This window comes from Octodon degus, unplaced genomic scaffold (assembly GCF_000260255.1).
Source record: "Octodon degus isolate 3935 unplaced genomic scaffold, OctDeg1.0 scaffold00063, whole genome shotgun sequence".
NCBI classification, from domain to species: domain Eukaryota; kingdom Metazoa; phylum Chordata; class Mammalia; order Rodentia; family Octodontidae; genus Octodon; species Octodon degus.
The window spans coordinates 2,631,192-2,644,540 of NW_004524639.1; the positions used below are offsets into that span (position 1 = coordinate 2,631,192).

At 45.7% G+C, this 13,349-nt stretch overlaps 1 protein-coding gene across 1 annotated transcript in view; it reads left to right on the top strand.

Moving 5' to 3' along the window:
* Positions 1–1,319: 1,319 nt before the first annotated feature.
* Positions 1,320–13,349, top strand: part of Gpc4 (glypican 4) — a 121,067-nt gene continuing 109,037 nt past the window's right edge. The window contains exon 1 of the mRNA XM_004634485.3: positions 1,320–2,001. Within this exon, the coding sequence (XP_004634542.1) occupies positions 1,842–2,001 (160 nt within the window). The 5' untranslated portion in view covers positions 1,320–1,841. The remainder of the gene's footprint in view (positions 2,002–13,349) is intronic.

Consider the following 13,349-nt stretch of genomic DNA (forward strand, 5'->3'; position numbering starts at 1 on the left):
TTATTGTAGACAAGTCTGCAGTGGGCATTCAAAACAGCTAAACTGCTTTCAGCAGCCCCTCACAGCCAACCATGTCAACATGGTTTACAAACAGCAAAGGAAGTCTCAACAAACCCTCTGAGGGTGATAATTGTAATGATGGTTCATATCTTCACCCTATGTAATTTTATGGGAATTGAGAGTCTAGCCAAATAATAAGTTCCAGTTCTTTTTATCTGTCCAGTTCCCAGCACACTCCCGAGTTGTCTCAGGTACTTCTCACCCTAACCTCTGAAAGCAGACTGTAACAATAACAACAGTAATGACAAGTTCCCAATCTGCCCAGTTCCCTTCATTAAAGGAGCCCTGGGAGCTTCAAAAACACTCATTAATGAAATCTGACAAAGCTTGGAAGGTGGAAAGACTTGCCCATTCCCAATTTTAAACTGGGTAAATGAGACTGGATCCTAGAGGGGTGCTAATCTCAAAAAGCATGGGGTCCTGAGCTACTGATATGTTCTGTGCCCCGGGGAATCTAGGGTCCTGAGTTCTGGGCCCACCTCTCCTAGGTGCTTGCTATTTGCACGTGGCTTTTCTTCTGGGGCTTCAGTTGCCCTACCTACAAGCTTCAGGGTTGGGCCAGGTCTTTGGATTTACCCAATCAACCCAGACTTTGTCCCATTGCCTGGAGATTGAGGGGCGTGTGTGGAATGGGGGAGGCGTGCCCAGCAGGCTCAGGGATTAGTGGGTACTGCCAAAGCAGTGTTTGAAGAAGCAGTTTAGGGGCAACTAGGTGAGGGTCCCAGGCCAGCTCGGAGTCTCAAGTCCGTCTGGTGCCTACCGGGAAACAATGGGAGCCATGTGGGTGCCTTCCTCGCCCTCCTCAGCAGCTGGGCTGTTATGGGCGTCCTCACAGGCCGGGTGGCAGCGCGGAGACAGGTATCCTGGCCGAAGAGCACCTAGCGGCTTTGGAAAGTCAGTTGGTCAGGTGGCTGTGCGAAGGCCTAGGGCTCAGATGTGGGTTTAGGAGCAAGTCCAGGTCTCCCGGTTCTGCAGGACACGGGCCCAGGAGAAACTGTCCTTTCTTCTACGGGTTGGGGGTGACCAACAGGCTCCCCGCCTCCCAAGACCGGGAGGAGGGAGGAGTCGGATGGGGCGTGTCTGGAGGGAGCGCAGCGCGCTGGTGCGGCCCCCTAGGAAGTGGATTTGGCCGCTCCGGATCCAAGCCGGCTTCCAGGTTTTCTCCCGGCCCGGCCCTGCGTGCTCCCGCCTGTCTCCGGCCCCCCCACCGACGCCCGCCCCCTCCCCCTAGGGCCGCCCGCTTGGCCAAGTTTGCGAAGCGTCGGCGCGCTAGCCGGCCAGTCAGTCAGCGGCAGAGCTGAGAAGAGCACAGTCGTGCGGCCGAGGGCAGCGTGAGCCGAGTGAGCCAGGCAAGCGGACCCACACGGGCAGACTGAGCCGCGCGCAGCGCTCGCCCGCCCGCCGACGCCGCCCACACCCTCCGCGGTCCTGCGGCGCCTGCCACCTTCCCCGCGCCCCTGCCCCGCCGGCCGGCCGGCTCGTCCCGTTCGCCGACCTGCGGTCACCGGCCCGCGTCGCTGCTCCTTTGGGCCGCGCACCACCTTCACGCCCTTCTCCTGCTGCCCGGGCGGGGCGCTTGGCACTGGGGACCGTTGCCTGACGCGAGGCCCAGCTCCACTTTTCGCCCCGCGTCTCCTCTTCCGCCAACTCCAACTCCTTCGCTCTCACTCCCACTCACAGCCCCTACTCTGCGCCCCTCGGGCCGCTCCGCTCCCGCAGCGCCGCTTCCTGTCCTCTCATCCCGTCCCAAAGGTGGGAGCGCGTCCGCCCGGGCCCGCACTATGGCACGGTTCGGCTTGCCCACTCTTCTCTGCACCCTGGCCGTGCTTGGCGTGGCGCTGCTGGCTGCCGAGCTCAAGTCGAAAAGTTGCTCGGAAGTGCGACGTCTCTACGTGGCCAAAGGCTTCAACAAGAACGATGCCCCGCTGCACGAGATCAACGGTAGGTAGGAACCCCCGGGAGGGGAGCGCAGACACGAGCGCCCTTGGAAAGGGGCCCCAGGTAGCTGAGCGGGAGCGACGGACAGAGGAGAGAACGCGAGGGCGAACTAGTCCCGGCGGGTCCCGGGCACTGCAAGTGGAGGGGCGCCGCCGCTTTGCCCGGTGCCACTCCCGCGCTCTGCCCCCCCTTACGCCGCCCCGCGGTCTTCGCAGTCCTGAGAAGCCAAGGAGGACTCCGGCCCTGAAAGTGTGTGTCACCTGCTCCCTGGCCTTTTCCGGGTTGAACTTATGACTGGGCTCCCCGCTTTGTTTTGTGGGTGACAAGAGATAGAGAGATGGGGGTGGGGTGGAGAAGCCTAGAGCCTGCAGATTCCCGGGGACTCACAACGTGGAACTTGATGTTTCATTGATGTTCTTTAAAAACCCTTCTCCCCGTCTCTTCCACGGCGGACATGGATTAGGAGTTTAGTAGCTACAAGGGCTTTAGAAGTCACCTCTAAAAAGTAAAGGACTCCCTCCACTCCCCAGCCCTCTAAATCCTGACTTTTGGGAAACTCTTGCCTTCCGGAAGGTGTCGGTCAAGAAGGGTACCCCCCCTTCTTCTCACCTCATTTTAAGGGTTAATTGCACATTGAGTTACAGACCTTTGAAAGGACTGATTACAGGAAACCTGAATCTCACTTTGGAGATGGATATGCAAATGAAGACGGCTTAGCCTCTGAAAAAGTTCACCGGATTTTAGCGCTGGGGGTTCCTGGGGTATTTGTGCATTGCTGAGCACATGAGAGGCGGGAGCGTGCCGCCCCGCGCCCCGAGGCCAGCGGTTATGCCCCTGCAGCTCCTCTCTGGGTCGCTCTGGCTCGCTTGGGGCGGCCAACTGTTGCGCGTTGCAAGGCGGGCTGCGCTGGGGCCCTCGGCCGCCGCGCAGGTAGCCTGTTCACCCTGGGGGCTCAGAAAGAGCCTCGAATCTAGCTGGCTAATGGCCAGCATAACCTAACGGAGGAGTGAGGAAGTCGAGCCTCCATTCCGAACCTTTCATGGAAGTGAGGCTTTGCCTCGCCACGCTAGTCGCCCGGGTGGGGCAGGCTGGGAAACAGCAGCCAGCAAAGGAAATACTGTAATTTTAACCAGGCGCTTCCAAAGGCTTAGGAAGACTTGGGGGTCATTTTTTGGAATGGCTATTAATAACCTTGGAGATTAAGTGCAGTCATCAATTACATATAAATTACAAAGGTAATTGAGGGAAGTTGTCCGCACTGTCGGAGGAGTGTAAACGGCATCTGTCTCGAAATAGAACCGAAGAAATTGTTGGAGTAGCCCAGGCGCCCACTGCACCTTGGCAGTTATCAAATAACTTGCATACTACTGATTAAAGACTGTTTGCCCTTCAGCTCCCTGGCTTTTTGGAAACTCAAGTGTGTCCTCACAGCTTCACGATTTTATTGGTTGTAAGCCCTGAAAAGCCGTCTTTCTTTCCCCTCTTCTTACCTCCCTGCCAGAAAAAGCCAGCCTGCAGTGGAACTGGCAGTCCCTGAAAGCTTGAGGGCTCCACAGGTCTGACGCTGGGCTCTCTTACCCTGCAGTCTGGCCCTGAATGCGGTGGTGGTGATGATTTGCATGAAAGTTACAGTTGTCACTCTCACGTTTTGAAGGACAGATGCAGGATACTCTTAGGGGAAAGTGACAAATTTTCATCTTTTCATGTGAAACAGTATGACCCTTTGAGATGGACTGGAGGCACTCGAGTGGGCTGTGAAATTGCCCATCCCACTCCTCCCATTTTCTCCAACTTTGTTCTATGTAGACTGTAGAAATGCCTGGGCAAAAAAAAAAAAAAAAGAAATGCCTGGGCATTTACCCCAGCAAGCCTCTCAGGAACAAGGAAGCTGCTTAGGTACTCCGTGTGCTGGGTGTTCCCTTTGATTGTCACTATCCCTGGAAAACACCTGAGAGGGCTTTATTTAGTAAGTGTCTATCTGAACTCTTCCCCCCTCCCCAAGATAGGGGAGTTATTAGTGACCAGCAGCAGGAAATGGAAGCTAATGTGCTCACACCCAAAACATTTTATTCTTTTTGTCTTGTCCTTCATCTCCCTCCCAGGGCTGCTGCTTTTATTTCCCCTTTTGAATGACCTACTGGACTGCATTCTCCTAAGGAACAAAGGAAGTGCCTTTTTAGCTGGAATCCTTGGAAGACCACCAAGGACTTTAGCTCATGCAGTGCAATTTCGCACCACTTTCAACAATAACAAAAATGCATGACTGAATGGCTCAAAAATGTGGAGTGTTAGAGGCATTCATTTGAGTCTAGGACACTGTCACAACACAGACAGACCCAAGTAAATACCTTTAGACGGCTAGTATAGAAACAGGGGTAATCTTTACCATCGCCCTGGCCTCTCCAGATCCATACATTAGCCTCATCTTCTTTGGACTACATTCACATAATTTTGGTCATTTGGGGTAGGATACTCAGTTGCAGTGACTTGTATTGAGCCTATGTCTTAATGAATTAATTGCCAATACAAAACATCTGGGAATTTCATTTTCTAGGTTGGGTAGTACTGGATAGGTGTCAAGCTCATTGGCCCCAGGCGTAATCCAAGTTTAAGGTTTTATTCTTGATGACCTTGCACTTGCCTTCTAAAAGTTTGGCTAAATTTAGAGATTAGTCCATGTTCTGAAGGACTCTTGGCCTTAAGTCATAATTAGGATAATCTGATGTGCTCTGAAAGGTGTACATTGTGCTGACAGGTTTTCTACCTGAGGTCTTATATTACCTTTACCTATTGGCTTGACCTTTGTACTTTTTAAACAGTGAGTCCACATGCCACAATCAAAAAAGATTTCATTACAAAGGGTAGCCCCCCACCTGCCAGCTCTCAGCAGTCATCTTTTTGGAGTGCCTACTATGTGCAGTATTCTATGCTTAGCATCATGGAAGCAGCAGGAGGGCCCTCTGCCAAGAATTCTTGGTAGTAGGGAGATAAGTTTTGTGCACACATAATTGGAATATACCACAGGGTGTGATAAGTACCATATGAGTGATACAGATGAGGAAAAGTGAAGGCTAGGGGTGTATATAGCTCAGTGGGAAAGCTTGCACTTAGCATATGTGAGGCCTTGTGTTTAATCCTCAGCCAGCATGTGCACACACACACACATCCCATGAGGGTATTTGGGACTAAAGTACCATGTAATGCTAGTTCTTTAGTTTAAAAAATACTAATGATAACTCCAAAGTCTAATTATTTTCATTTTTCCTCTCTTCGTAGAGATAGAAAATGTTTGCTGAATTGCTTTTGTATTGGGAATCAAACTCACAACCTTGCACTTACCAGGCAGGCACTGTGCTACTGAGCTATACCCTCAGCCCTGAAATGATTTTTTAAGAATGAGGTACTTGGTTAGAAGTTCTTAAGCTTGCCAGAAGTCCCTTTCATAGTGACATTGAGCTTAATACTAAGAGCTGTATATCATAGTTGCAATTTTATAGTTTTTGTTGTCTGTCCCCATTTATGTTTATGAGCAATGTTCTTGTGGCAAGTGCTTACCTGCATATGTACATGCGCATGCACACACACACACACACACACACACACACATATCTATACCCCTAAAGATTGTGGCACTCTTTTAGGATTGTGTGGAGAAAGTGTGTATGTGTTTTGGGGAGAGAGCAATACATCTGATTGAGTTGATGTGTGTAAGATGCACAGTGTGCATCTTTTGGTTTGGATTTCCCTTTCCTCACTTTAAATAGACAACTAGGATTTTGCCATAAGCTTGTAATTTACTGTGCCATTGGAACCAGTTGGGTTCTCTGTTTCACTTGAGCAGTGGGTCTCATGGAGCTCCGAAGCCTGCATGTTAGAAACTGTCCCAAAAGAGAGAACTGACTCTCCTGGATGTGCTTAAAAAAGAGCTCAGTAAAAGTTCTGGCTTATGCAGCTTGATCTCTAGTTAGAACATACAAATATAAAATGCTTGATTCAGCATAATTACTATTTTCCTTTTTTATTTGATTCACATTGGGTTGCATGCAACTTCAGGATTAACTGGAGACTAAGACAGAGGAATGAAAAAGGAAGTTTTTTGTCATCTGTACAAGGCAAACAACAGCAGTGTTAATTTGAGCCAGTTGGAAGTGAGTCTCTTTGGCTCCCCAGTAATATGAACTGCTGTAGCATTGAGGTCTATTCCTCTTTTTCTTGTTGTTGTTGTTGTTTTGTTTTTGTTCAGTACCAGGGATTGAACTCAGGACCTTGCACTTGCCAGGCAGGTGCTTACGCCCCTGAGCTATATATCCATGGCCCCTAAATTTACCTAAGCTATATGGAAATTGAACTCAGCACCTTGTACTTTCCAGGAAGGCACTTGTGCTGCTGAGCTATATTCCTGGCCCCTGTTATTGTATGTTTCTACAAAAAAATGCATTTGGGCCTTATGAGAAGAGGTGGTAGGCTATTAAGAGTGCCTGGCCCTATCCTCATACTAAGGACTTAACATAGTTGTCTCATTTAGAGTCCACAACTGCCCTATGAAGTCCAAATTGTCATCCTTATCTTCACTTTACAGATGAAGAAACTGAGATTGAAAGGATTAAAAATATGGGATTAGAACCCAGGTTGTATTTGACACAGAGTATAATGTACGTTTTGTAGTGTAGGTGACAGGACAAGAAAGTATCCTCTTTGGTAGTAGAGTGGTCGCATAGGGGATGACCTTCAGCTGACTACTGCAGCACCATCCTCACACTGTAGTAGAGAGGATCCAGACACATCTTCAGGCAAAATGTCAAACCTAGACATAAACAGATAGTGTTAATAGTAGACAGAACTGAAATCTTCTTTTCTGTGCCACAGGGAGCCAATGAAGTTGCTTTAGGAGATAACTAATGGCATTTGGGGTTAAGGGTTGGCCAGGCAAGAGATAAAAGTGGGGAGTTCTGTTAGGAAGCTGTTTTAAATAGTGTGTAGCTGGTCTACCTGCTTCTTGCCTGTTGCCTTGTTCCTTTGAATGGTGCCAGATTAGGTTGTTTACCTTGATGCTTTGATCTTCAGTGGCTTTAAGAATCTGAAATTATCCTTCTTTCATTGACTAGGTTCTGCACTCCTGAGGCTTTTGTGCTCTCTGCCTCCTAATTCCTTGCCTGAGCCAGCTGCAGAACTTTATGGGGAACTGCCTAATTCTCTGGGTGAAGGCACAGGTGTGTTGGCATCTTTTTTTTTTTTTTTTTGAATACCAGGGTTTGAACTCAGGACCTTGTGCTTGCCAGGCAGGCATTTATGCCGCTGAGCTATCTCCTTGGCCCCACAGGTGTGCCTTCTTTCCTTCACTAGAAACAACCTAAGGGAAGAGATGATGACTATGGTAGGTTTTTTGGTTTTGTTTTTGTTTTTTTTTCTCTCTAGTATCAAGAGTCGTAGCTTATCGCAGTCTTGTAAACTTTCTATCATGTTCTCTGGCCTGATACTGGTGATGGTATGGGATTGTGCTGCCTCTATAACAGTATGATCCTCTGCACTGTTGACGTCCCAGGAATCTCCAGGGTCTGCGCTCTGAGAAGCAAAACAAATTTATAGAAAAATTTTGTATATGATGGTATAACTTGGACAGTTAGTTGTCTTTACTACTTCATGAACTAGTGAGTGTTGTCGGAACGTTTCAGAAATATTCAGAATCCTATTTTTCTTTATGCTTCAAAATATCCTTTAACAGTGGAGATGGTTGTGATTAGAGCACAGTTAGAAGAGTAATTTACTACCTCAGCTTTGGAGTATAGAGTTTGTTCAATACATGTCAGTTACCTTTTCCTGAAAAAAAGGAAAAAAAAAACAAGTTTAGAAGAACACAGTCTTAAGGATATCAGAATACTTTGTATGAATAATCAGACATACTAAAATAGGAACAGGTAAGAACTAGTATTTTCGACTCCACGTGGTTAAACATCTGTTGCTTACTATAGAGAACATGAAAGTGTGCAGAAAATTCATGAAGCAGTTCCATCCTGGAGGTAATTTGAAATATTATATTTAAGTTCTGATGTACTTAATTCAGTAATCTGGTTGAAGAGAAAAAAAATCAAAGAGATCCATCAGCCAGGTATTCGAGTTTTGAAAAAGAAACTCTTAACAAATGTTAGAAATTAGGAAAAAATTGAATGGAAGAGTTAAAAAAAAAAAGCCAATAACCTGCAGGATGCCTGGAAACTATGTAAAAACATCTTATTGGAAGCCCAGATAAATATGTGCCAGACATCAAAAAGACCAGCTGCTTGCGGAAAGAAATAAAAGAACCCAGCATGTCTAACTGGCAGAGTAAAAGAGGCTGCTTCAGGGAATGACATCCTCACAAAATGGGAAGATGAAGCCGAAGCAGGAAGTCAACTAGATATGGGAAGACAGGTACTATCCAAGGTGGAGCTGGAGGTGAACCTTGTGACAGATTTTAAAGAAGTTTTTTTTTTTTTTATGGTGATGATGATGGTGATAAGGGTGAACTGAGTCCAGTCTATCAGAGGAGAAGTGGTGTGGCTTCTTTAAGGGGAAACTGTGACTGATTCATATCTTGGCATTTGTGATAAGAGGAGAATGTGTTGTAGCGCAGTAGTAGCACTCAGGCTTAGGGTGCATGAAACCTTGGGTTCTATCTCCAGTACCAAAAATGAAATATAAGAAAACTACATGTAATTATGTAGTGGGGTTCCAAGGCAGAGAATAGTTAGTAAGTATAGTTACTTTGGAATAGGTAGAGATCTTAGCATATGTTCAGTTATTAAAGATTAAAAAAATAATGGAAGGAAACAGACTCCCACTACCTTTTTAGATAGAGTAATTTGTAGGGAGAGGACCTGCTTTCTTGGAATGAGTAGTTCCAGTCTAGCTCTGTGACAAATTAGTTGTTTTGACACCTTTTTTTTTCTGTATTTAGGGCAGGGTCTACAGGGTCTCACTATGTAGATTGGACTCCTAGTGATTCTTGTGTTTTCAGCCTCCCAAGTGCTGGGATTACAGGTGCACACCACCACGCCCAGTCTCAATTGCCATCTCAGCGTGCTCCAGGGGTGGGGCTGGCACAGCACACTGGAGATCAAACCTCTGCTGCTGCACTCTGCCTAAGCAGGGCTTTAGTCCTGCTGGCTGAGCTATCAGGCCGGCCCTATCTGACACCTTTTTTCCTTTTTTTTGTGGAACCGGGGATTGAACTCAGGCCCTTGCGCTTGCCAGGGAAGCGCTTATTCTACTGAGCCATCTCCCCAGCCCAATGGCTTGCCAAGGAAGTGCTTATTCTACTGAGCCATCTCCCCTCTGTCTGATACCTTTGATGAGATTCTTCTTTGAAAGTGGGGGTGGAAGGGTTTTAGAATGGTGAATTACATCAGTGCTTCTCAGCCCTAGCCATACATCAGAACCACTTGGATAAATTTTAAATTATACTAATGCCTGGGTACTACCCCAGACAATAATGTCATACCTCCTGGAGGTGGGGTTAGGTTATGGCATTAGAAAAAAAAAACCAAAAAACAAACAAAAAAAAAAACTCCCCAGTGGTTCTGATAATTTGTCACAGGTAAAAACCACTGCCCAAGATGATATCCGAGGTCCCTTCTTTGTCTTGAGATTCTGCAATTCAGCAATTCTGAACTTCCTGATGAAATTCATCATAAAGTGTTGGCCCAAGTGAGGGCTTCAAATTAGACCTCGTGGATGATTGTTTTAATTTTGGCTAACTTGGAGTTAGGAAAAGTTCTGTTAAACCTGGTGAAAGATATTTTTGAACCAAGATATAAATGTAAACTGCAGCTAGTGATGCCTTGCTGCAGGTAGAGACATTAGACAAGGACATTGAGAGTATTTTGGAGTGAATTAGAAAGGAATCCAGCCTTGCTGTCATTTATTGATTAAGTGTCAGTGTGCTAGGTGATATTTCTTCCCTTTCACTGTATTGGTAAAGTAAAAAAATCTCTTTATCCTTTACTTTAATGTCCTCTTTGCCATGTGTTTATTCTCTCCAAGTATCTTATCAAGAAATAGAAGTACAGTAAATCCCTAGGCTTCTACCCAGCACAACCATCCAGAACACAGCTGGGAATGTGGAAGTAAGTGGAAAAGCTAAATGATGGAAACAGCTGTCATAAAGCCTATGCCTTCTTGGAGAAAAAGCTTAGAAATTTATCATCAGCAGTCATTAAAGAGAGCAGCAGGCTAGGTGCTGGGGATTACAAAAGGTGTAAAACAAGAATGGAGCTTTTGAGTTTACATTCAAATTGGGAAGATAGGGCTTACAGGCAAGGAAGATAAAGTGCTTTGGTTATCTGGTTTCCCTTCTAGGGCTGATTAGAAGTAGCAGGTGGTGCTGGTTGAGGGACAGAGGGGTCACAGGAAAGGATAGTTTCAGAGGCAGGTAAGACTGGGAACCTGAAAGAACTGAGAAAGGACTGTGTAACATGGTGGCTTGGGGAGAAGCTGAACACAGTCTACCCAGAACTTGCGGATCTTGGCCGTGTGAGGCCTTTTAAGATGGGGCTGATGCTCAGAGGCACCATTGTAACCCTTGAAGGCAGGTCAGTATAGCCAAAATACTATATGTTGTACAGTTGTACCAATATAACAAAATAAATCTCATTCTTTATCACTGATGTGTACCAATACAGAACATGTTTAGTACATTCTGATTTAAAAGTTCAGAAGGTATATTTTAGAAAGTGATCGTAAAAATAGCAAAATGTGAAAAGTTGGCTGGGGCACAGTTGACACATATCTGCAATCCCAGCTGCTCAGGTGAGGCAGGAGGATTGCAAGTTCCAGGCCAGCCTGGGCAGTTTAGCAAGGGCTTGTCTCAAAATACAGCAGCAACAACAAAAACCCAGAGTTGTAGCTCAGTGGCAGAGTGCCAGGCTAGCATGCACAAGGCCCTGAGTTCATTCCTCAGCACTACAAAAAGGGGGAGAGGTTTGGTTAAGTCATACTTTTAACTTACTTAGAGCATCCCTTTTTTAGCAGTGTTGAATCCATATACTTCTATGTATCACTTTGTCTGTTTATTAAAAAATTACGTTAAAGGACTGGAAATGTAATTCAGTGGTACAGTGCTTCCTAAGGGTGCACAAGACCCTGGGTTTCATCTCTAGTGACTTAAAAAATAGGTTAAAGACTTTATATTATTAAGTTAGTGGTTTATTCACTTGAGAGCTTTTGGTTTATGATTGTGGTCTCCTTTACCTTTTAAAGTAGAACTCCCAAGTGAGGCAAACTGCCTGCTATGCTCAGCCTGGGAAACTGACATTCTAACCTGAAGCCACAAGGGGCAGGAGGGTTGGTTTGGTTCTTAGTTAGGGGTGACATGTTTAAATATTTGCATATGGCTTTACTTTTTAAACATTTACCAAACTAAGTAAATGTATAATCATAAAAGAAACAGAAGTTAAGGGTAGTCTCTGGCCATGTCTCTATTTTAGCCTTAGGAATCTCCATTTTGCCCTGCTGTATCTGTTCCAGGAGACTGTATGTCCCTAATTCCTGTCACACTACAAAGCAGGTGGCAGGTATTTAGTGGTCAAAAAACAAGTTCGAGAATGATTGTTGCCTTTTGTATTATTCATCCTATAAATAGGTGTTTGTACTCCTTTAACTTTATGTGTCAAAGTAAGATGCTGGTAGTATCAGGAGGGAGCCCTTATGAGTGGGCTTGGTGTACTTGTAAAAGAGGCTCAAGAGTTGGACTTGCCTGCACACACTGTTACACCAACTCCTCAGGAGCTGAGGTAGGAAGGTTGTGAGTTTGCAGACAGCCTGGGCAACTCAGACCCTGTCAAAATAAACAGGGCTTGGGGTGCCCCTGGGGTTTAGCCCCGGTACTGGAGAAAAAAATAAGTCCCAGAGAGATTCCTTGACCCTTCCACCAGGTGACATTACAGTGGAAAGACAGAAACTTATGAACTAGGAAATGGGCCCTTACCCAACATTGAATCTACTGGCACCTTGAGAAATGCATTTCTGACATTAGTAAGCCCCCCACAATGTGTCATACTTTCTTATAGCAGCCCAGACTGAAACAATGCATTTTACATCTAATTAGTTTAAGCCATTGATTTAAAATTTCAAGTATACTTAGACTTAGATACCTAAATACAAAAGGGAAAAGGAAAAGTATCTCTTTTGTTCTCCTTAACCTAGAATATGGTGCTGTTTCATGGCTCATTTGGGGAGGAAATATGCTTTTTTTTTTTTTTTTTTTGGGGAACCAGGGATTGAACTCAGGCCCTTGCACTTGCCAGGCAAGCACTTATTCCACTGAGCCATCTCCCCGGCCCAGGAAATGTGCTTTTTAAAAAGCACATGACTCAGTATGTCATATGCTTTTTAAATTTATTATTTATTATTTATTATTTATTTATTTATTTATTTTGGTGGAACCAGGGATTGAACTCAGGCCCTTGCACTTGCCAGGCAAGTGCTTATTCTACTGAACCATCTCCCTGGCCCATGCTTTTTTAATTTATTACTATTTTATTCTGTATTTTAGGGAAGGGTCTACAGCGTGTTCAGGGTCTCACTACTAGATTGAACTCCTAGTGATCCGCCTGTTTACAGCCTCCCAAGAGCTGGGATTACAGGTGCACACCACCACGCCCAGTCTCAATTGCCCTCTCAGCGTGCTCTGGGGGCGGGGCTGGCACTGCAGGCCTGGGGATCTACTTGCAGGTGCTTTAATCCACAGAGCTATTTGGCAGGCCCTTACTTGTTGTTGTTGTTGTTGTTGTTGTTGTTTTTAACTCTCCTGGATGTCTAAAATTGTCCGCCTCACTTGTCAGCAGAAACTCAGCCCTTGCTGACCATTTTGGGTCAGGCTCTGGTCTCCACTTTTGCTGGCCATTCTTTGCATGGCCACTTTGGCTGTCTGGCTTTGCAAGCCTTCTCAAGCCTGCCAGCATTCTGAGATGTTCAGCTTCTGTTGGAGCTGGCTGGAAATGGTTTCTTTTAGACTCCACAGCTTTCCTTAGTTCACCAGTCCCTTCATGTCTGCATCCCAGAAAGCACAAAGCCCTGGAATAATTTTTTTTTTAAATTTTCCTTCCTTCAGTTATTGTTTGTATTCTACTACAGATTTGTCTCCATTGAGTTTTCAGTCTGGTGTTTGGTTAGAGATGAAAACAAAGTGCTGTGTCCTTGCAAACTACAGAGTAAAGCATGTGGTTAGCAGTTACTACTTGCAGTGGTCCAGTCTGAGTGGGAGTATCATTTTTCTTGGCAGTCACTTCACAGAAAGTCCTGTTTTTTTTTTTGCTGCCAGAATAAGCAATCATTACATTCTTTACAATTTATAGTCAAATTATTATCTACTATTG